Source organism: Tenrec ecaudatus, chromosome 1, assembly GCF_050624435.1.
Source record: "Tenrec ecaudatus isolate mTenEca1 chromosome 1, mTenEca1.hap1, whole genome shotgun sequence".
NCBI lineage: Eukaryota > Metazoa > Chordata > Mammalia > Afrosoricida > Tenrecidae > Tenrec > Tenrec ecaudatus.
In genome coordinates this window covers 30,741,516-30,765,582 of record NC_134530.1, presented here as the reverse complement: position 1 = coordinate 30,765,582, position 24,067 = coordinate 30,741,516, and the positions used below count along the sequence as shown (strand labels likewise).

General features: G+C 45.9%; 1 protein-coding gene across 3 annotated transcripts in view; it reads right to left on the bottom strand.

The window, feature by feature from the left end:
• CAMTA1 (calmodulin binding transcription activator 1) overlaps window positions 1-24,067 on the bottom strand; it is a 1,074,576-nt gene that overhangs the window by 941,055 nt on the left and 109,454 nt on the right. For 2 of the 3 annotated variants that reach the window (XR_012784534.1, XM_075550589.1), the window contains one exon: window positions 4,119-4,323. The exons of the other annotated variant lie outside the window; for it this stretch is intronic. Coding sequence is in view for 1 of the 2 variants with exons in the window: in XM_075550589.1 (XP_075406704.1) it covers window positions 4,303-4,323 (21 nt within the window). In the remaining variant the exon portion in view is untranslated. Of the gene's footprint in view, window positions 1-4,118; window positions 4,324-24,067 lie in introns of those variants that run through there. 3 annotated transcript variants of the gene reach the window in all.

The following is a 24,067-nucleotide window of genomic DNA, read 5'->3' as shown; positions in this document are numbered from 1 at the left end:
AGGGGGAGGTGGGACGGTGACCATGAGTGAGAAGGGTGGGGCGGGCCACGCGCTGGTGTTGGAGGGCAACTGGTCCACTCCACTGGGCACGGGCACTGTGCCAGATGGGCCTAGGCTGGAGCCACAGTGGGGTGCAGGCAAGCTTCGGATGGGGCTAGGCATGATGCAATGGGAGGTGGCGGTGAGGAATCTGAAAGAGGCCAATCAGGCAGGAATAAGGGTGCCTGTGGGTGGGGGCCTGGGGAGATTGTGGGCATCAGGATAGTCTTGGCCTCCACAGGCAGAAGAGACAGCAAGTGAAGTGGTACAAGGACAGCAACCTACTTGGTGTGTCTGAGGGAGTGTGCGAGGCCAAGTATGAGGCTGAGGATCAGGCTGAGGGCGTGAGTACGGATGCGGGTGGGAGGCTGAGTGTGAGTGAGACTGAAGGCATGAGTGAGGATGAGTGGGGAGGCTGAGGGCATGAGAGGCCGGCCTGGCGTGGACCGTGAAAAGGACCAGAGAAGAGGTGGGAGGAGGCAGCAGTCAGAGCTCACTGAGGAGGCCCTGCACGTCATGGGGCCTCTGGATGGGCCCGTGCAGAGAGGGAGGTCAGCGAAGGAAGAGGAGGGGGTAACTCAGCTGGTTAGGGTGAGGGACAGGAGGGCTGGGTGGGAAAAGGCCCAGTGGGGGATGGGTGGTCTGCCTCAGAGACACGCTCCTGTACAGCTCTCGGTGGCCAGGGGTCCCCTCCCTGCGTCACCCAGAAGCCCCCCTGTCCAGTTGGCAGCATCCCACCTGGAAGGGACCCTCAGGCCAACAAAGGGGACAGATGAGGCTCAAGGTCAGCTTTGCACCGCCTTGTCCTCCTTGGCAACACACCTCTCCGGAGGTGAACCTGAATCCACCTGTGGCGATGCTTGCCACATCTCTGCACCTCACCCAGAAATACTGGGGGGAGGGGGGAGGGACAGGCCAGGGAGGCCGCAGCTGAGGCTGCAAGTTAGCATGCCATGTCTCCTTGTAGTCAGAGTCCCCAGAGGTCAGGGACGGTGTCCCCGTCTCCATTCCAGAGCCCAGATGTCTGGCGACTCAGCAAACAGTGCAAGTTGATGCGGCTGCCCAGGCTCCGGGACATCCTGTAACTCTCCATGTTTCACCAAGCCAAGGACACCGGAAACCGCACACCGGATTTGATTTTGAAAGAGCAAACAAGCTGGAAAGCAATTAGAACAGACGGATCACAAATATTTACGTACAGAGCCCTGAGAAGCCGTCTTGAAGATGGCTCTTGGTGTGCCTCTTCAAAGCTGCGGGCCTGGCCTTGGGGCACCACGGCAGCTCCAAGATGGGGCAGGCTGCTGCCCGGCTGCCCAGAGGAGCTCAGCCAGGCAGGGGCTCCACTTACCTGCAACGCCTATTTTGGTGGAACTGGAACTGGGCTTTCACATGGCACCTACCTCTTCCCTCCTTAGGGCACCGGCGGCTGCACTCCCCAGTGATGGTGTGAGAAAATGAAATAAAAAACCGACACCAATAATAGCTACCGAGTGGGGTGGGAAGCGTGTGTTACAGAGCCAACTTCCTGGCTCCTACCGCCCGGGTTTGCCTCTGAAACAATTTCACGTTGCCTTCTGTTGCTTAAACAGTAATTATTAAAGGCATCAATTAAAAATGCCCGGCTCGGTTGGCTCCATGGCCGTGTTGGCTGGCGCAGCTCCCACCCGTGTGTGGCACCCGCCGCCACCCTGGCTCTGTCAGTAGGGTAGGAGGGAGCCTTTGCTCTGGGTCCACAGGCAGGGGATTGGTGCCACCACCGTGCCCAGGCAGAGGGAGGGGCAGCTTTCCCAACAGTGGTGCATTGAAGGCATGTGGCATGGAAGATGGCACCAAGTCGTCTCTGGCACGCCCCTCCCTGTACCAATCCCGAGAGCAGAAGCCTAGGAGGGGACGCCTGCTCCTCAGCTTACAGGTGCTATGGTGGTCTGCCCTGTCGGAAGAGGCCTCGAGATGTCAATCAGGCAGCAGGACGCTGGGGCCAAAGCCCTCGAGATCCAGCCTCACTCGGCTCTTCAGGGCACGTGGGCACAGGCTGACATGCAGGAGGTGCAGGGGGATGCTAACAAATTGACCCCCCCCCCCCCGCCCGTCGTTGACTGGGGCAGAACAGCCCTGCAGGGCTGCCAAGACTGTCAATCTACCCACAAACCGGCCTTCAGTGAGCAGTGCTACCAGCGCTCCTCAGTAAGCACTCTCTGCTCGAGACCCCGTGAGTCTGCTCCTGGATCCTGTGAGGGACCCGGGTCCTCTCCTCAGCTCAATGTCTACACACATATTCAGACATTCTTATGAGCGAGATCGTCACAGAGTACTGAGAAACGTATTAACAAGCAATGAAGGAACGGTGCGAATCGCTGTGTGTGCTCTTTCTTCCCTAAACCCACGGTGACCGGGTCCATTTCACGCCAGGGCGAGCCATCTACAGGTTTCTGGGAGCGCAAAGCTTTACAGACGCAGATAGCCTCACCTCTCCCCCTTCAAGTGACTAATGGGTTTGAACCCCTTACCTTGCAGTTAGCAGCTCAACTCTTAACCCAAAGCAGGGAGGGGGACTCACTCTGGCCCCGCTGAGAAAACAGTGTGAACAAAGGATCCCAGGGTGGGGAATCTCTATCCTGCGACGAGGGAAGTGGGGTGCGTTCTGAAGGTAGAAGAGAGCCGCATCCAGACGGAACCAGGCAGGGAGAGTCTCCAGGGCAATGGCAGGAGCGATGGAGAGGACAGGATAGATTACAAAGTTTTAGAAGCAGAGTTGAAGGAGGCTTCAGTTTGTTCGTCTAGAACATGGTCTCCGGGGGCATCCTGACCAGGCTGAGGAACATGATGAGTCTACCTTTGGACAGACACCCTGTGTTTGAGTGTTCAGTATGCAACCAGAAATATGGATTTGAAAGTGGGGGTGGGGGTGGGAGGAGTTGGGCTTGAAGATAGATGGGTGACCTCAGTGTACGCATGTACAGCCACACCCTCAGAAAGGATGAGAGCCCAGAGACGTTTTAGTGAGAAGAAAGAGGGCTGAGGATAGCAAACTGGAGAGTAGCCGTCTCAAAGGGAAAAACGGGTAGTGAGGCAGGAGAATGGTACCCCAGAAGTGAGGGAAAGCACGATTTCAGGAAGCAGGGAGGATGACAAGTGAGGGTTTAGCAAAGTCTCAGTTTTCGGTGACTCCTACAGCACGAAGCTTCTCTGAAAAGGGCTGGGGAGCAGATGCCAGATGTCAGTGGCTAAGGCAACAGTAAGAGGATACAGAAAGATAAAAAAGCATCAGGAAAGGTTTGGGAGCAGCTTTACATGAGATTAGGATGACAGCACATTGGGTGGTAGAGCAGAGAGCGCGATAAAGTTTGAACTTAGAAGAGAAAGATGGATTTGCTGATAGTTTGGGGATCTTCAGCAGACAGGTGATGGTGCACGACTCTCCTATGCAGAGTGGAGAGTGAAGAGATAGATAGATATATAGAGAGAGAGACACCACAGCAAGAAACCTGCCATTCAAAGAGGGTGGGGCAAAAGCCTTTTTTCCAATCCTTTGATTGTATTGTTGCTCCTTCTTTTCCACATTAGATTCTAGAAGGGGCTGTCCCTTAAAATTAGGACACACACATGTTAAGTCTCCAGGTTCTTTCCAACACTGAGATTCTACAGATGGTTAACTGGTAAGGAAAAGCAGGTCCTGCAGGACTCCGTCAGAAGCACAAGTCACTTACCTGACTTTTGATATTCTGAAGCCTTGAGCCATGTCAAACAGCTCACTCAGAACCGAGCCTTCCTTGTGCCACAGGGGATTCTGGGTAATGCCAATGAGATGTATCACATAGAAACGGAGGCTATGTCAGAATCCACACAGTGAAGACCAAACAGAACAAAAGGTTAAACAATTGTTTTCAGATTCAATAAAAGTCTTGGAGACATTTTTATTAAGGTTATATGTACAATAACATGTACAGATGGTAATCTGCTCAGTAAGTTTTAACAATTGTATATCCTCAGAGAATCATCACCCAATGGATGCGTTTTGTACATTTTCATCACCCCCAAAAGCTTCTTTGGCCCTCTTTCAAATTCCCCTCCCACCCCACCCTCAAGCAATCACTATCACCATGGATTGGCTCTGTTTGTTCTTCTACTTTATCCCTGAAGCAATCAGACAGTGTGCACATCTTTTGCTTTTGAGATCCATGCTGTACCAAAAGTCCTGGTGCAGTGATTTACTTGATGTGACTCTTCTGGCCAGTCTTCATCACCCCCACCAAGTGACTGAGTCTATTTCCTCTTCCTGGTGGTCTGGAGAAGAGGGGGTGGGAGGAAAATGCTGATAGGATTATATGATTCAGTTGTAAATGATTGTTAACAGAGCTGATTGTGGTTAGAAACACATTAAACTGCAATGTGAAGATCGATCCATTTTTCCATCCTGCTGAGTTGTAAAAAATGAGGCCCCTCGGAAGCAGGAGGACGACCTCATTACCATCAAGATCGATGAGGCGGGAATGGAGCAAATCTTTTGGACCACGTGAACCGCCTCCATCCAGGGACAGAAAGCTGTGACCCTAGAGACGTGGCAGCAACAGAACCAAGAGCTAGAGCACCAAGAGTGGTGGGCTTCCGGGTCCACGAAGCCTGTAAAGCTGAGTGCCGCCAGGCAGCAGAGAGGTGCCTCCACTTAATGCAGGAAGCAAGGTTTGCTGACCCACAGAGCCGAAAGCCAAATGCGTTCAGGCTGACATATAAAGCTAAGTGGAGCGCCTTTTATTGGTTGACTGAAAGATCTTTGTCACAATGTCCTAGAGGGCAGAGGACAGGCCAAAGGGCTAAGGACCAGAGAGGCCAGCCTGAGAACACAGCACAGAAGAGACTTATCTTGACTAAAGAACTGTATCGTCAATTATTTCTTATCCTAAATTTTGTAACTTGTTAGCTTCCCTAATAGACCCAGGACAGTACTGTGAGTTCTGTGTAGCCATGGATTATTGAACCCAAAAGAAATGCATAATGTGCTGTGGAAAAGATAGCTAGTGTTGGAAATTGTAAGAAGCTTGGCAGGTGGAGGCATGTCTGGCCCCTGCCTCATGTGAAGGGACCTTAAGCTGATGTGGAATTTGATTCTCCTTCCCGCTGTGAAGTAAGAGGAAGTCTGAAGACTCTGCCCAAACTCGATTTTTAGGGGAGTTCATTCTTTGTCACTGCTCAGTAGTATTCCATTTTAGGATGGTTGCCGGTGCAAATTTTAACTGATGAGCATCTGGGCTGCTTGCAGTTTGGGGCTATGAGCATTCTTGGACGAGTCTTCATCTGAACATTTCTCTCCCTACTGGGTGTGACAAGTAGGCACCTTGATGAAGTAGTGGTGATGCACTGGGCTAACTACAAGGTACGCAGGTGGAAACCACCAGCCACTGTGCTGGAGAAAGACCGAAAAGCCCGTTAGTCCTCTAAGGAGCGGCAGTCTCGGGAACTCCCATGGACAGGTCTACCCTGCCGGCACTGACTCGATGGCAGTGAGTTGGATCCTAAGAGTGTGTTTCATTCCATTACAACTTCCAAGCAGGTCCCCAAATAGGCTGTGCCACTTACACTCAACAGCAGTGTATGGGGGTGCTAGCTGCTCCCCAACTTCAGCAATATTGGATGCTGGCAGTCTTTAGAAGTTTGACCAGATGTGAAATGGTGTCTTACTGTGGTTGTAATCTGTAATTCCTGACTGAAGAGGCTGTGCACCTGTCCACGTGTTTACTGATCAGAGATTTTTTTGTAGGATGGCAGAGTAGGCAGACATGCTACACAGACCCTTGACAATAAGAGACCAAATGACGCCGACATGATAATCCAGGAACCCTGAGTTTCACAAGAAAGGATAGAGAAATTGATTGATTACTGACTGGAAGCAGCTAAATTGAAGTGGTCAGGGAGGAGATAGGCACATTTTAATGGTTGGCCTGACTCGGTGCACCCATCGGAAAATTTGGCAAGCAGCTTTCAATTGAATTGCACCCTGCTGCTTAGCTCTGCTTGCTCAGGACCAGCAAGAGCACTCAAACTAGTGGCTGACGGAAAGAAAGGTGGAATTCACCCTTTGTGTGCACAACCTTCCAGACCCTTATCAACCTGGGGGTTCTGCCTGAAGTCAGAACCAGCCCACATGAACTGGGGTCCTGGAGCACCACCCCCATGTCGGGAGGTGTCCCAGTACCACCTGGAATATGAGAAAGCAGTGTCAGGCAAGTGGCCTGTCACTAGACACCCTGCTGGGAAGAACACCTTTCACAACCACTCACTCTGCCTGCAGCTGTCCTCTGGCCCGAAAGTTCCTTTCTAGGAATAAGCACCCTGACTTCAGCCACCATCTAAACCCCGCACAAACTGCTTCTAGATCAGATCCCCAAACAGACATCGGGGGGCTGGCATGAACCCCAATCAGGCCACTTCCCAATCCATTCCCCACTCCCTCTAGGTTGGCAGGAGGGTAAATGCAGAGTAGGTACCCTGCCCTCCAGTGTCCTGTCCCTGCCCACTTCCTCCTTCCCTGGTTCTTCGTCCTTTCTTTCTCAGCTGCCATTTGGTCTTCATTTTCTTCTATTTCTCAGTTCTTCTTTTTCCTTCTTTGCTTTTCTTTCTATTTCTTATTTGCTTGTCTTTCCCTCTCGACCTCGTTTTGATTACTGTACCTTTTCTTTCTTTGCTTTTCCTTTTACAAAAATTCTTTGTTAAAACTTCCAACAGAAACATGAGTGAAGGGAGACATTGGACAGTGTAAGAAATGAAAAAATAATAATAACTTATAAATTTTCAAGGGTAGATGAGGGCAGGAGGGGGAAAATGAGCTGATATCAAGGACTCAAGTAGAAAGAAAATGTCTTGAGAATGATGATGGCAACCAATGTACAAATGTTTGACACACTGGATGGATGTATGGATTGTGATGAGAGTTGTACAAGCCCCAATAAAATGATTTTTAAAAACTGTCCTTGTTGTTTGTATGCATTAAAACATTTCACCTCCCCCACCCCCTTTGTCCTACTCAAGACAGCAACCTTGGCCACACAGCTTAGCCGTACCCACACCTCCTGCTGCCCCACCACACTGAATGAGTTATAAACTGAATGAGAATTACAACTCCTATCTATGGCACCTGACCCTCAAAAGACAGCACTCAAACTAGCCAAACTACTGTGTGAGACAACTGTGTACATACCCACATCGTCCCGTACCAGGAGAGGAGAGGTGAGTGGCTACAATCTAACAGGCAATCGTCAAGTAAATACGCCACCACCACAGTACCTTAGAGACAACAAATAATCTGTTTACATGAAAAAAACAATATGGAGTTGTTTAAAAAGTGACCTAAACACGGAGCAAGGGAACCTTTCTCAGTAGGAAATGACAATGGAACTACCTGGTGAGGAATTCAAAAGAATGGCACTTAGATTCCTTACAATGAGTTAAAAGATTAAGAAAGCTGCAGGCAAAAGCAAGAAAAATGGAGAATAAAACTTTAATGGAATTCTGGCAAATACTACAAGAAGTGGGAAATAAATGGGAAATAAAACACAAAAACAGCGAGAAATATTTTTTTTAAAGATCCTCAATACTAAGATTTCAGAAATAACGACTTCATTCAAAGAGCAAAAGAATGGAATCGATGGAGCGCCAAGTTGAATAGAAAGCTCTCAAAACTCATCTGCTGGGGAGTGGGAGGGAACTGTCTACTCCTGAGGCCATGCGAAGCCCTAGCAGTCACCAAACCAGCCACCACACACCTCACCAGAGAGAAGCCGTGCCAGCCATCACGTGAGGAGTGAGTTAACTAAATGTCTGACATGTGTCGCCTGCACATGACCTAAAAGGTCCCCCACTCCTGGGCTAAAGAAACCATGAGAAAAGAAGGGGGAAATCTGGAGAAAGCCGAATAATTATATGGCAGACCATCAAGAAAAATAACTTTTATGTGACCAGAATTCCAGGATAGGAAGAAACAACAAAAAGGAGAGAAAAAATGGCCATGGTTGTTGGAAGGAACGTCCTCCATCGTTACGGAAGATGCACATTCAAGAAGCCAGATGAACCCTGGGCAAGACAGACTGGAAGCCCATATCATAATGAAAACTTTCTCAAACCAAAGACAAGGGCAGAATCCTGCCAACAGTTCGGGCGGGGGGGGGGGTTAACTAAAAGGGGGACCAGTGAAGACTAAGCTCTGACTTCTTAGCAGAAACCACGCAAGAAGACAATGGATGACATATGTCAAATTCTGAAAGAACAGAAAAAATTACCAACCAACAGTCATATCTGCAGCAAACTGTCCTTCAAATACAATGGTGAAATTGGGACATTTCTAGATAAACAGAAACTAAGGGAACTTGTACAAACTAGACCGATCTTTTTTTTCCCCAAACTAGACCGATTTTATAATAAATACCAAGAGGAGTTCTTTGTACAAAGACAATAACCTGAGATTAACATGCATGACACCACCACCCAGAAGGCAGCCCATGTATAGAAGCAGCCAAACTAAAACAAACATACAAGACTGAAAATAGGAAACCAGAGGTATCAATCTGTAAAATTTCTTGTGAAGATCACTACAAAATAGAGGGAATAGTACAGTAAAGAACTTTAAAATTCAAGTCAAATAGATTTCAAGAACAGACCCCTTAACACTGAGGATGAAATTAAACTACAGGACAACCTCAAATAAAATGAATAAGGCTCGCCAAAGTAAAAAAGGAAAACCACAGAGATTGAGAAACATTTAAACAACAGCAATGAAGAAAATCTATGGGCAAAGTGAATTCAGTAAGCAAAATTATTCTGAGTGAAATTAGTCAAACACAAAAGGATACTGTATGACAGTGTTTCCCAAAGAAGCAACTACCAGCCCCTGGGAATTGCTGCACAACTGGGGGCAGGGTAGGGCTGGGGGGGAGGGGGTAAAAGCAGCCTATTCTTTACCCTGAACTGTGGGCTATAGAAACAACAAACTCACTGCCACTGAGTCAACACCGACCCTGTCACAGGTCCTATAGAACACTACAGGGCAGGGTAGAACTGCCCCTGTGGGTTTCTGGGACTGTAACTCTTCATGGGTGTAGAAGGGCCCATCTTTCTCCCTCAGAACATTGGTGGCTTCAAACTGGTGACCTTGTGGTCACCACTACACTATCAGGGTTCCTCATAGGCTGTAGTAGTTTTTAATTGGGGGAGGGGTTACCTTATTTTTCTCCTGAAAAGGGAGCATTAGGTCACAAAGTTTGTGAATCCATATTGGATGAGATCACTACTGTAAAAGTCAAGAATCGGTTTTCACATGAAAAGAAGCATTCTTCAATAGAGAAGGGTGGGGGAGGAAGTCAAGAGCTAGAAGTTAGTCAAGTGCTAGCCTGGGTGAAAAGAGAGGTTGATAAAGACAATGGAGGCAAAAACAAAAGGAGGCAGGGGAAGACACTGGGAGATTTACAGTCCATGGCAAGAGAAGCAAATTCTGTTATCTATACAATTCTGCAGTAATGATCTACGAGTAGACAGGCATGCAGGCCATAGGAGCATACCCACAATATATATAGAGAGATTAACAGAGGGTATTTGTATTTGTGCGTTTACCTTTGCTGCAAACATCTCCATGAATGTAGTGAAGCTATCAAAACTTGTGCCTTTGAGTCGATTCCAACCCACAGCGACCCTATGCACAACAGAAGCAAGCACTGCCCAGTCATGCACCTCCTCCTCTCAACTGTCTGCAGGCTCATTTGTGCCCACTGTTGTAGCCCCTACGTCAGCCCATCTCCTTAAGGGCCTGTGGGCAGAAGCCCCCCTGCACACACAAATCATCACAGGTCCGGTAGACACAATTGCACTTCGATAATAAGACTATAGTAAAGTCATAGAGAGCATGAGAGGAATAAGAGAGAGGTTGAATACTGGAGTCAGACACAATTCATGGTAGCATGCTCACCTCAGTCCCGCTTGGTGGTCCTCATGGGGGGAGCCCGGCCACCTGGGCAGGAGAGAGCCCCCGGGAGCGAGAGCAGGAGAGGTCCAACTTTATTGTTAACCAAGGGTTCTATCTCTTTCAGGGGGCATGATTACAGGTAACCACACGTCACAGGAAGGGGCAGTACAATAGGCATACACATCATAGGAAGGGGATGTATGGTAGGTATAAGCGTGACAGGAAGGGGATGAGCCAGGGCTTTGCCTGTAGGAATGGGAAGGTCTAGGGGTATACATGTGACAAGATGGGCGGACCCTAGATCCATGGTGGTGGCCTAGCCTTAGTCATCCTTGGGCGGGTTTGACCTCTCAGGGGTCTCCTACAAGGAAACAACTACTATTCTATCAGAAGGGAGTGGGCCCTGCTTGCTGTAGGATAAACAGTGGTGTCTGCTTGGTCTAGATGGCTGATTGCTCTTAGGGAGAATGACCCCTAATCTACTCCTGATGACCTCCAAGTGTATAGTCATTTGCAAGCAGCTAAGTTTGGCATATATTGGGTGGAGACAACCTGGGAGAAATCCTTCTGTTCCCCACAAGGGCCTTCCTCTTTCTCGCGTCCCCTCTACTGAGCATGATGTCCTTTTCTCCAGGGACTGGTCTCGCCTAAAAACACATCCCAAGTTGCATAAGCAAATGTGGTGAAGAAAGCTGATGGTGCCCGGCTATCAAAAGAGATAGTGTCTGGGGTCTTAAAGGCTTGAAGGTGAACAAGCGGCCATCTAGCTCAGAAGCAAAAAAGCCCACATGGAAGAAGCACACCGGCCAGTGCAATCACGAGGTGCCAAGGGACCAGGTATAAGGCATCATGCAAAAAAACACGATATAAGTGTGTGTATATATGTGTATATATGTGTATATGTATATATATACCATATTAAAGAAGGGGGAAGTGCAGAGTGGAGACCCAAGGCCCAAGTGTCGGCCAATGGAGATCCCCTCATAGAGGCATTTAGGAGAGGAGATGAGTTAACTAGGGTGCGAGGTAGTACCGATGAAGAACACAGCTTTCCCCCAGATCCTGGATGCTTCCTCCCCCCAACTACCATGATCCGAATTCTACCTTGCAGGGCTGGATAGGACAGAGGCTGTACACTGGTACATATGAGGGCTGGAGGTACAGGGAATCCAGGGTGGATGATACCTTCAGGACCAAGGGTGTGAGGGACGATGCTGGGAGAGTGGAGGGTGAGTGGGTTGGAAAGGGGGAACTGATTACAAGGATCCACATGTGACCTCTTCCCTGTGAGAGGGACAGCAGAGAAGGGGGGAAGGAAGACTCCGGATAGGGCAAGATATGACAAAATAACGAGGTATAAATTACCAAGGGCACATGAGGGAGGGGGGAAAGGGGAGGGAGGGGAAAAAAAAAAGAGGACCTGATGCAAGGGGCTTAAGTGGAGAGCAAATGCTTTGAGAATGATTGGGGCAGGGAATGTATGGATGTGCTTTATACAATTGATGTATGTATATGTATGGATGGTGATAAGAGTTGTATGGGTCCCTAATAAAATGTAAAAAAAGAAAAGAGGAGAAAAAATGAGTAGGGCAGGGACTGTACAGATGTGCTTTATACAATTGATGTATGTATATGTATGAACTGTAATAAGAATTGTATGAGCCCCTAATAAATTGTTAAAATTAAAAAAAAAGAATGAAGAAACGGTTCTAAAACTGATTGTGGTAATGATTGTACAACTTTTCTTGCTGTATTTGAATTATTGAATTGTATGTTTGAATTATATGCAAATAAAACTTCTGAAAAATATGTACAACAGCAAAAATAAAAAACACATCCCAAGTATGTAAGACCACTTCTCAGACAAAATCAAACATCTTGAGAGAATAAACTGCTAAACCTGGGGGGTCAGAACTACAGTCTCTGAGACACCAAGGTCAAGTGGCATTAACAATTCACAAAGAAAATGTTCTACATCCTCCTTTGATGAATAGTAACTGGGGTCTTACAGGCTTACAAGCAACCATCTAAGGTGCAACGACTGATCTTTCCCGGTTGAGGGTAACTGAGAGTGATGAAAATCAAAAGACACATGGAAGTCATTCGCCTAATGGACTAATGGACCATGTAAACACCAGTCTCCACAGCCCTGAGACCGCCATCTACTGCCCCCACCTGCTCTGAAAAGGCCCATCCTAAAGGTAGAGAAATGTGGAGCTCAAAATTGTAAGAGACCAGGCTTATCGGTCAGAGAGATCCCAAGACTATGGGCCTTAGTCACCTTTCAGATTTGGAACTGAACTTTTTCCCATGTTAATACTTAGGATCAAAAGGACAGCACTTATCCAAGGGCAAGGATCAGAGGGTTAGGAGGAAGAGAAATGGGAAACACAGGTAAAGGGGGAATAAGTAATGAAGGGATTGCAACAGATGAGTTGAAACAAAATGTGTCTGAATTACTGAACGTAGAACTGTTTATCTGCTCTGTAAAACCTTCACCCAATGGACAATAAAGTTAAAGAAAAAAAGATCATTTTTTGTGAAATACCTGTTCAAAGACTTTTGACCATGTTCTATGTCATTCATCTTTTTATTGTTGATCGCATGTATGTACATACACATATGCACTAAATTATTTGTCAGCTACGTATATTGAGAGCATTTTTTTACACCCATCTACTCATCTTCATAATGGTGTCTCTTTTTTCATTCAGGCTTTTTAGGTGTAATTTGCGTACAATAAAATCTACTCTTTTGATTGTTCAGATCTATGCAATTTGGCAAATAGCTATAGCCAGAAATCCAAGATAGAGAAAATTTCCATCATCACAAAAAGTTCCCTTGTGCCCTTTTATAATCAATCCGATTCCCAGTGTCCAGAAATTCCAGATCTGTTTCTTTCCATATAGATTTTGCCTTCTCCAGAACATCTTTTTAGAGGAATCAGTCTGTAGCATTCTGGCTCTGGCATCTTTTCAAAACAGCATAAAACATTAAAGATTCATCCAAGTTATATCAGTCTGTTCCTTTGTATAACTAAACAATATTCCAATGAAGCTGTTTATTTAAGAGCGGGAGATATTTGAGTTGAAGATCATGTAGAAGGCCACTGTGAACATTCAGACGAGTTTTTGTAGGAACGTTAGGCAAATACCTCAAAGTGAGGCTGCTGTGTCTTCTTTAAGTGCTGGCTTTCAAGCACTGCCCAGCTTCTCAAAAGTGCCTCTATGCGTTGCGAGGGCGCCAGCTGCTCGTCTTCACCAGCACTTGGTACTTTCAGGTCTCGGTTTTATGCATGCTAATAGATGTGCAAATGCTATCTCGTTGGGCTAATTTTCACTTCCCTACTAATGATGTTGAATGTCTTTTCGTGAGCTTTGCTGCAATCTGCATTAGTAAAGTATCTATTCAAATATTTTACCCATTTAAAAATAAAATTATTTTCTTACAATTGAGTTTGAAGAGCTCGATATATATTCTAGAACAGTTGTTCCCAACCTTCCTCATGCCACGACCCTTTAATACAGTTCCTCGTGTTGTGCTGACCCCCAACCATAAAATTATTTTCCTTGCTACTTCATAACTGTCATTTTACTACTGTTATGCAGGATGTATTTTCATTGTCACAAATTGAGCATAATTAAAGCATAGTGATTAATCATGAAACCATACATAATTATATATTGTGAAATGTTTATGCTTTTCAATGGTCCTAGGAGACCTCTGTGAAAGGGTCATTCGACCCACAGGATGAGAACCGCTGTTCTAGAAGCATGCCTGGTAGTAGTGGTTGGGCTGCAAACCTCAAAGTTAGCAGTTCAAAACCAACAGTTGCTCCACGGAGTAAGGATGATGCTCACTGAAAGGATTTCTAAACAGGCTGTAGCTTGTCTTTTCATTATCATTGGGATTTTTTTTCTGAAGAACAGGTTTTTAATTTTGAATAACTCTAAACTCCATCTTTTTCTTCTTCTATGAATTGTGCTTTTCAGATGGTATTAAAAAAAATGCTAGCCTAATCCAAGGTCACACAAACTTTTACCTGTTTTCTCCTAACGGTTTCAGTTCTAGAATTTAACTAGGTCTCACCCATTTAGAGTGAATTCTTGTGTACAGTACAAGGTACGGGTTGAGGTGCATTTTCTTGCATATGGGTGTCTGATTCCTCCAGGACCGTGTGCTGAAAAGACTACCCTTTCCTCCATTAAATTGCCTTGCACTTTTGCCAGAAATCAATTGACCATGTGTGTGTGTCTATTTCAGGGCTGCCTATTCTGTCTCATTGATCTATGTGTCTGTCCTTCTGCAACACCACACTGTCTCGATTACGGTAGCTTTATAGGAAGTCTTGAAATCGGGCAGTGCAATCGTCCAGCTCTGTCCTTTTTCAAAAATGACTTGGTTTTCTAGGTCCTTTGCACTTCCATATTGATTTTTAAATTTCATTTTCCAATTGTTTGCTAATATATAGAAATGCAATTGACCTTGTATGCCACAGCCTTGTCGAATCTATTTGTCCTTGTGGGTGTTTTGTATATTGGTGCATTCATAATTGTGTCATTTGCAGATGAAGGTTTCATTTTGAAACGGGATTAATGTTAACAGTCTGGAATTCCAAAAGACGCTTGGGAGAAGATGAACTTTCCCTGCACAAACAAGACAGCAAAATGTGGACCTCAGAGCGTTTTCTTCTCTCCTTGTTGGAATACACCTTCCACCAAGGGCAGTGGGAGGCTGGCACGCTGCACTGCAGTGGGATGCCATGATCCTGGTTCCAAGAGAACTTAAGACACAGTTCACAGTTTCAAAGCCATTCCCTTCACGCACTCTCTTCGGCCGGTGCAGGGGTGGCAAGCCAGTGAGTGGAGGAGCAGGTAGGTGCCTTTGTGTGGCTCTCACCACAATATCCAGATAGTTACTATAAGCTTCTGGCAATATGATCTCTCCCTTGGCCTTGGTAAACAAATGGTGGATCTCACTTGTGACTCTGGGACAGTGGTTCTCAATCTTCCGGATGCTGCGACCCTTTAATACAGTTCCTCATGTGGTGGTGACCCCCGCAACCAATAAAACTATTTTTGTTGCTATTTCACTGTCATTTTGCTACTGTTATGAATCGGGCAACCCCCGTGAAAAGGTTCATTGACACCCCCCCCCAAAGGGGTCACAACCCACAGGTTGAGAACCGTTGCTCTAGAAGAACTTGCAATTTCCTTTTAAAGAGCACTAGGCAGTCAGCTGGTGACAGTGCTTTTTCCACCAGCACAGGAGGCACTGAAAAGTTCTCAATTACAGGAAACTGACAATCCCACAAGAAGCACACAGCTGTGTTTGAAATGTAAAAACCAAAGACCCTTGTTTAACAGGGAGGCAACACCAAGTTCACCAGGTTTATGGCTCAATTACTCAGGTACACAGAAGCAGGCAAGCAGATCAACTGATGATCGATTTGACAAGGGCTTGGACTTAATCGTATTTCTGCCCCATTGGTTATTTTTCGTCCTGTAACCCTATACAATTTGACTAAGACTGTCAGTCACATCTACACTATCAATCGCTATGATTTTTGGAAGTTAATTGCTATCACAAAAGTAATTACTTATCATGCTAATGGTTTTGCCCATGGTTTCAGATGCAACCTTTTTTATTATGAGGCAGTGAAGCTGTGTATTATATACATACATACATGTATATATATAATTTTTTAAAGAGAAATACTCTGAAGCACTCTGCTGCCCTTCTACCGAATGCAAGGCGAGTGAGTGCTGAGTTCCCAATCATGCTCAACCTTAAATCACATTGCTTTGGTCTGATTTTATACCCAGCCCTAAAGGGAGTTGTGCAAAGGCATCTATTTGGCAAGCTTTCAAACCACAGCAACAAAACATGTGCTGAAGAAAATGATTCAAAATATTAAGAAAGCAGCCATTTATTTTGGAAAGCCCGTTCACGTGAGACAATAAGCTGCTTCCCAGAATAGGCACCATCCATCAGGAAAACACTACACCCCAGTCCACGCTGGCTGGAGTCTGCTCTCAGCCATCACACAGCAATGGTGATTACTTATCGGCGATGGCCTAGCCGAGATGGAGCAGCAGGCTCAGCAGTCGGGCCAGTCAGCACCGTGAAGAAGCACCCAAGGTACAGGTAACCTCACTGGCAACCCTGCCTGCACACACCCCACAAGCTTTCCTGCCCTCTCCCGAAAGAGCCGCGAGAGCACACAGTAGGGGTACAGGCACCCAACAGTGATAGAAGGCAGTGGTGCCAGGGAGCTGGATCCAGAGCCTCAATTGCTCCACTGCTGAGTACCTGCTGGGAGGCCAGAGGCCCTTCTGGCAATCCATTTACCGTAGCCAGCTGAAGCACAGGAAATTCCACTTGCGATGAATGAGACTCGTGAACACCCCTTTGAGGTGCATTTCCCGAACTCCTGCAGAAACCTTTTGGACCACATTGAGGAGGGTGACTCAGTTGCCTGCACTGTTTCCAGTTACCATGAGCCCATTCTCTCACCCACTGTGAGCTTCAGCTGAGCTGCCTAAATGATTCTCTTGCACCACTCCAACCTGAGCAACGGGCAACGGCGTGCATTTGATCTTGTAAGGTAAACAGACTTTTTAAGTTTCCTCTCAAACAGAACACATGCAATTTAATTGTAAGATGCACACAGTAGCCAGCCAGAATGCCAAAGACAAGGTCGAGTTCCGCAACTTTCCACAGGAAACAATGAGACTCGTGGGATTTCCAGATACTATTAAGCACAGTATCTACAAAGAAGAAAAAAGGTTAGGAACTGGGAGCTAGCCAGAAATTTCTGTAAATATCTCTAGTGATTAGAGGAAAAACTAGAAAAAGAGAGCCAAGCTGTCTGTGGGCAGGAAATCACACTGATTCGTTCAAGGCTGGAAAGAGATAAATTAATAGTCAATGGCTGCTTTTCCTTTGCTAAAATTCAAGGCTGGCTGGCTGACTGCAACCCAGCTGTTCATCCAGAAGGACCAACCTCACTGTCTTCACGTTAGATCAAGAGCCCCGCGTCTCATTTTCAATAGACAAGTAATACAATGCAATATACCAGGGACCCCTGGATGGCACAAATGGTTGGTTACTCACTCAACTAAAGTCTGTTGTCTGAATCCACCCAGTGGTTCTTTGGAAGACGGGGCTGGTGATTGGCTTCCCAGAGGTGCCCGCCCTAATCCCCCCTGGAGCATGGCTCTACTCGAATACACAGGAGGCTGCCAGGAGAGGGAGTCGACTGAATCAACTAGCCACAACCTGACACTGTGTGTCAAACACATAGCAAGTACACTGCACTCACTCATTTTCAATCATCTGTGTGGGAAAGTAGTCACTGCTCTTCAAATACTAAACAATTGCTAGCCACTAGTATCCAGATACTATGAGAATGTTTGGAGCATTCAGTTGACTATACCACCATGTCAACTTCAAAGGCAATGAAGCACACCAAAAAAGTCATACAATTTTAATGGGGGGGTGGGGGTAAGCAGAGGAGATGCAGTTGATGGTATCTTAGTGTTAGTCATACAAAAAAATGGCTTCCAGGAAAGACATGCTTACTGAGTTTTCAATTAGGAAATCAATGACTTCCAGGTCCTCTTAATTTTTCTCCTTGCCACCAGCTAAACCTAAGCATACAATCTCCCACCATCTCATGACCACGAGACACAAGACTCCACACACTGAAACCCATTTTCTAGCCACAGCTTCCCACTTAAACAGGTCATACTTCAGAGTCCCTGAAAGGTCAGGCCCATTGAGGACTCTGCTCATAGACGAACTGTGTCGCCTTCAACTTGAACCTGCTCTCTACAGTTGGTCAAGTCGAGAACCAAGGCCAGGCAGGTCACCTGAACTTAGCTTAGATTAGGCCAAACGCAAGACTGAAGATATTGTTTTGAATAAGCTCATGTTCGATAAAGAGAACGTGAGGCTTTAGCCCTAGATCCCCCACTCTAAAAAGGTCATTTCCACTGTAAACTGAGAATTTACTTCTTTTACTTGTACAAGTCAACCAATGTAATAATACCCTGATAAAGATAGCAACAAGAATATAAAGTTGCACGGGGAGCTTTTGCTTAGCAGAAAGGTCTCCTGAGTTCTACAACCCAGTCCCCAACTAGCATATTTGAGACCACAGTAAATGCTTCAATAGACAGCTTGAAACAGCATAATATATTTGAGACCCAGTGAGTTGAAAATGATTCCTTTGTTCCCTCAGGAAGTTGAATGAGAAAGGTTCAATTAACTAGTTGGCCTTTGGTATCTGTGGGGGATTCGTTCTAAGACCCCTGCAGATACCAAAATCTGTGGATGCTCAAATGCCTTCTATAAAATAGCATGGCATCTGCATACAACCTACACACATCTTCCTATGTACTTTCAATCATCTCTAGATTGCTCAGAGTACCCAGTATTAACGTAAATGCTGAGTAAACAGCACTTTACTGCGTCTTCTTAGCCCTTGAGAGATTTTTTATCACTTATTTGCTCCCCTTGCCCCCCAAATATTTTCAATCCTAAATTGATAAATGCATGGAAAGAGGACCCTATGTGTACAGAAGGCACATTGTATTTCCAAGTATTCACAACAACCTTCTAGATTAACAACAGCCGCACCACATCGTCCGCCTAACAAGTGAAATGCGACAAGAGGAGAAGCCAAGGAGGCTAAAAGCCACTCACTAGTTCAGATTTCTGCAAATATCTAAACAGATGTAACCCCTCCCCACATACACACACACCCCAGAATAAACACTGAACACACACACAAAATAACTGTGCTCCTAAGAAAGATGCCACAAGGAAGTTACAAGAAATGAGGCCTGGCTCTTAAGCTATATGCCAGGGAGTCCAAATGCAGTGTGGGGCCCAAAGTGGCCATCCTTTGTTACAGCACCCCTGGCCGAGCCCCTATCATGACCAAGAGTGCAGTGAACACTTGCCAGTTTGTGTCTGATCACGTAGGAGGGGCGTGAGGACCTCTTCCATGTCCTTCTAGGGACAAAAGTCGGTTCTGTTTGAGTGTAGTCCTCTAAGCAACCCCACAGCTTTCAGCTTACAATCTTAAAAGGATAGGTTTTGGAGCAGTGCTTCCAAAAACACACCTGGGGAGACACTAACAAAGATTTCAGGACAACCTCTGCCAGATGCCTACTTACTCGCACCAGGGCAGACAGAGGCCCCCTTGGGCATCGGCCATCTTCCAAGCTCTACTCTGTATTATTCATCTACTCAAGGAGTTTCTTCATGTTTACAGGTGCTTCTAAATACCGGGACTACTAGACAGCTAAGGCCTCTTCCCTGTCCTCTCGGAGTTGAGATTGTAATGGAGTTGGGAGGAGATAGGACAAAAAGAAGAGAGAGAACATTTGTTGTTGCCGGTGTTGTTGAGCAGCCTGTATACAACAGAACCACCACCTGGTCCCGCCCGATCCTCCTCACTGTCATGTCTGGGCCTGTTGTTGCAGGAACTGTGTCCGTCTATATTCTCTTCTTTCTCACCGCTCTCCTACGTCACCAAGCATGGTGTCCTTTTACAGGGCTGGTCTCTGACAGCGTGCCCAAAGGACATGAGACCAAGTCTCACCAGTTTTGCCTCTAAGGTGCATTCTGGCTATACTTCTTCCAAGGAAGATTTAAACAGTAACAAGGACTAGGGGGGAGGGGAGAAGTGTGGGAGGGGGAATCTACATGTTAGTGTGATTAGGAACTATGTTGAGTTGGCTCTCTGGCACCATGATTCTGAGGTAAGGATAATGGTGTGTGGAAGAGTCAATATGGGGGAAAGGATGAGGGAGAGCACTCACAACAGAGAAATAAACACAACAAAACCCTGCTTGGTGTGCGTTCTAGTATGAAGAGGCCCAACATGCCTAAAAGGATGGGGCAAGTGGTGGGAAATGAGAAACATCACACGGATAGGATCCTGCAGCTCAATTACATTCACAGAGACAAAAAAAGTCACTGTAGGATGGAAGCAATCCTGTGGCCACAATCCTGTTGACGTTTTTAAATAGCTTGCCTGGGCCACTGTACACAGAATATACTGCAATGGAGGAAGATTTAGCGGCAGGGCCACAAGTCCAAGTAAGAAAACGCCACATATAGGGTGTATAGGGTGTATCAATAGAGAGGTGTGGACATCTGGATCTATCTTTTATCTTGTTAGAAGAATCAACCCATCTAAATGGATTGCATGTTTGAGATGGGGGGGTGGACGTGGAGGGAGGGCATAATCAAGTCTGCTCCTGACTTCTGGCTTGAACTGCCAAATTTATGTAAAAACCCCTTGTCTTCGTCTTCACAAATAATCTCCCATGTTTTCACCAACCTTGTCTCCCAATCTGCACAAGACACTTTTTAATTGGGGGGGGGGGTTGGAAGGGGGAGTCAGGAACACACACACACACACACACACACATACACACACACACACACACACACCTCCCACTCCAGACATGCAGAGCTGTTTTAAGTACCACTGCTGACTATCCTCACACTTCAGCATGGAGGGTGGAGAGTCCCTGCCTCTGGGACAGCTCACTGAAAGTCTAGATGCCGTCCTCCCCATTGGCGCACCTGGGCATGCTGCCTTTGCAAAGGGCCCAGGGTGTGCCACCCGGCTCCTCCAGCGTTTCCAGCTTCCTCTACCAGCCCTTTAAAGACAGATACTTTTTCTACCAAGTGTGGCACCATTTAAAATGTTGTGCCAGATAGCAGTAATTATGCAAATACAGACAGCCATTTCTATTTTTAAAAGGAAACCCCATTTAGAATTCCTACATCCTGAAAGGTTTAAAATAGTTAGTCCGGCGATGTTTTCACTTTATTCAAACTGTTTGTGTGGATTTAAACACAGGTTCAGCAGAATCCAAAGCAGGGCGAACATTCACTTCCTATTAAAACATCTAAATCAGAAGATGAAACACCTATTTTACATTGAGCAGAAAGCTGCACCGCATTAGCACAGGAGCAGCTTCCCGGCATTTACCGCCAAACAGGGCTGAGGTTTGAGAGGTAATCAATTTGGGAGGGAGGGGAATGGATTTCTTTAAACCCTTCAAAAAAAAGGAAAAATGCATTTGAACAAATCTTTTAATTATAATATCTTCCAAAGAGCCCGCACTGCCTTTCTTCTTCCCAAGCCTAATGCTTTCCAAAGGTGGCTCTTGCTCTCTAATTCCACATGAAATATTCAGCATGCCGTAATTAAGTTTTATTCCATGCTATCTTTACTGGGCTCGCAGAAATAGAGGGTGGCATCAGCGTTAAAGTTTGCAGAAACTTTGCTTTCACCACGAATGGGTGGTTCCCAAAAGCCAACTTAACATGCAAAACCTAGGGGAGCAGGGGAGCGGGGTGATAAAAGGGGCACACACATTCACAACAAGCAGCCGCCGCAGTTCACCCTTTACGAAGTAGCTGTGCTAGCTTACTGCTCAGACTTTACATACGGGAGCCTACTTATTTTTCAATGTGCTGCTACAGGTAGGTAAAGGAAAGCAAAGCAAACAAATGAAATGAAGCAGCTATCAACGACTGAAACCAGTTGGTAATCTGAATAAACACTTGGCTAACTAGACCATCTGTGCCCGTGGAGAATGGGTTTGCTGCTTTGGGTCATTATGTAAATTATGCAGCCAAAACCTTAACATTTCTCCTCGCCCCACCCAATGTCATTCAGGTCCAAAGGAATGCAAAATGTGTTTTTTTCCTTTTCTGACTGGCAAAAGGAATGGTAGGAGTCTAGTGCTTAAAGTCGAGAGAAGCAGTAAGTCTCTCAAGTGATGGAAGTTTACAATCCAAAGGGAACCAGGAGTTGGACCCAAGCTAACTACTGCCCAGGATGATCAGTTGTGTCCTCGCCCCTCACCCGAATACATAGTCCTATTATAACGCACCATTCCCCCATGGGCATGTGAGGCTCAACTGCTCATGGATTCTGCAAACCTCTCAGATCGGTGGTCATCCACCCTCTAATTCCCTAGCAGCCATCAAGTCGGCGTCCACGCACAGTGACCCTCTGAACAGATGGAAATGCTTTGTTTCCTTGCTTCCTAAAAAGGCCTGAAACGTGCATGGGGTCACCAGAACCGCTTTTTCCAACAGCACATATTTGACTCCTACCCCCATTCCAGAAATAGCCACACACACACACACACACACACACACACACAAAATAAGCAGGAAAAAAAATAAAACCACAAAGCACACCAAGGCACCTGATGACAAAATTTATATTTCAGCCGTGACAAAAACAGGCTATGAGAAGTTATGTGAAAGTAGCAAACCTGACAATATTTGTAAAAAATTAAAAAATCATTCAAGAGAATCCTTCCTATTTTCTGACTAGACTTAAATGCCTAAGTAAGATATTCTCTGAGCTTTTCAAGAACCTGGCCCCTTTTATCACTGCTTCAAACTACTTAAACATGGTTTCATTCAGGTATCTCTGGGGCACCTGTGAAAAATCGGTCACACATCTCTTAAGGTCAAGGTTTATCTGTAGCAGTATGTTGGACAGTTCCATCAGAGGCTGCTGTTGATAGGACAGTGTCGCCAAAGAGCAGAAAGATGTGATATGCCAGCAGTCTACCCCGTCCACTCTTTCTTCTGAAGGTTATTACGGTTCATTCGAGTCTAATATTGGCTTCATAACATTAGGTAGAGATCTGATATGAAATAAAACATACAAATTGCCTACTAGGTACACAACACTGTGAGGCGAATGGTATGCTGTACACATATGACAAGCACAAAGATGATCACTAGGGTAGTTTGGCTAACTGAAAAAGAAACTTACAGCATTCTCAAAGCCACGTTAGTGTAATGGATGGTGGGCCAGCCATCAAGGTGTTTGGGACATGTTCAGAAGATGAATCTAGTGGCCCTGGGCTCAGACTAATCTCTTTCCTTAGGCTGCAAACTACATTAATCGCACAATGAAGAAAACTCTGATTAAGATCTGACACAAAGCTACCTTTCGTCAAATGGTCACAGACACACAGGAAGATAAAAGCGGAGGGCAGGTTAGGAAGCACATGTCACATCTGCAGCAGAATTCAGTGCCCAAGGGGAACGTTTCAGTCTTAGGAGAGTGCTGAGAGAGCACTTTAAACCACATCTCATCAAAATTCCCAGATTATATATGAGGTTATCCAGAAAATGAACACAATATGGAAGTGGACCTCCTCACCTGCAGCAAGCAAGGCTATGCCATCGGCATCTGCCATCACAGGTTGTTCTTGAGTCTCCCTCCAATCCTGATGCCACACCTTCACAGAATCCAGCTCCTCTGATGACTTGTCCAGCGTACACACTGAACTAAGTATGGTGAGAGGTCACAACCCTGGTGTACGTTTCTTGATTTTAAACCATGCCCTATTCCTTTGGTCTGTTCACACAGCTGCTTCTTAATCCATGTGCAGGTTCTGCAGGGGCCCAAGAAAGTGTTCTGGGATTCTCACTGTTTCTCAAACTACTTCCTTCTGTAGTTTGTTATGGTTCATACAGTCGAATGCCTTGGCATAGTCAACAGAAAACAAGTAAGCATCTTTCTGGTATTCTCTGCCTTGAGTCAAGATTCATTTGAGATCAGCAATGATATCTCTTGTTCCACAACCTCTTCTGAATCTGGCCTGAAGCTCTGGAAGTTCCCTTGTCAATGTAGTGCTGGAACCATTGTTGAATGATCTTCAGCAAAATTTTACTTGCATGTGGTATCAGCAATTATCTTACCCTTTAATCTTCTAATTGCGCTGTCACATTTCTTTGTGAAGTGCACAAATATGGATCTCTTCCAGTTAACCAAGTAGCTGTCTTCCAAATTTCTTGGCACAGAAAAGGGAGTGCTCCCACAACTTGTTGAAACATTTTCATTGGTATTCCACCAATTCCTGGAGTCTTGTTTTGCTTAATGCTTTCCGGATAGCCTGAACTTCCTCAGTACCATTGTTTCTTGATCATATGTTACCTCTCAAAATGGCTGAATATTTCATTCTTTTTGGTACAGTGACTTTGTCCTCTTTACATCTATTTGGATATTTCTTGCATTAG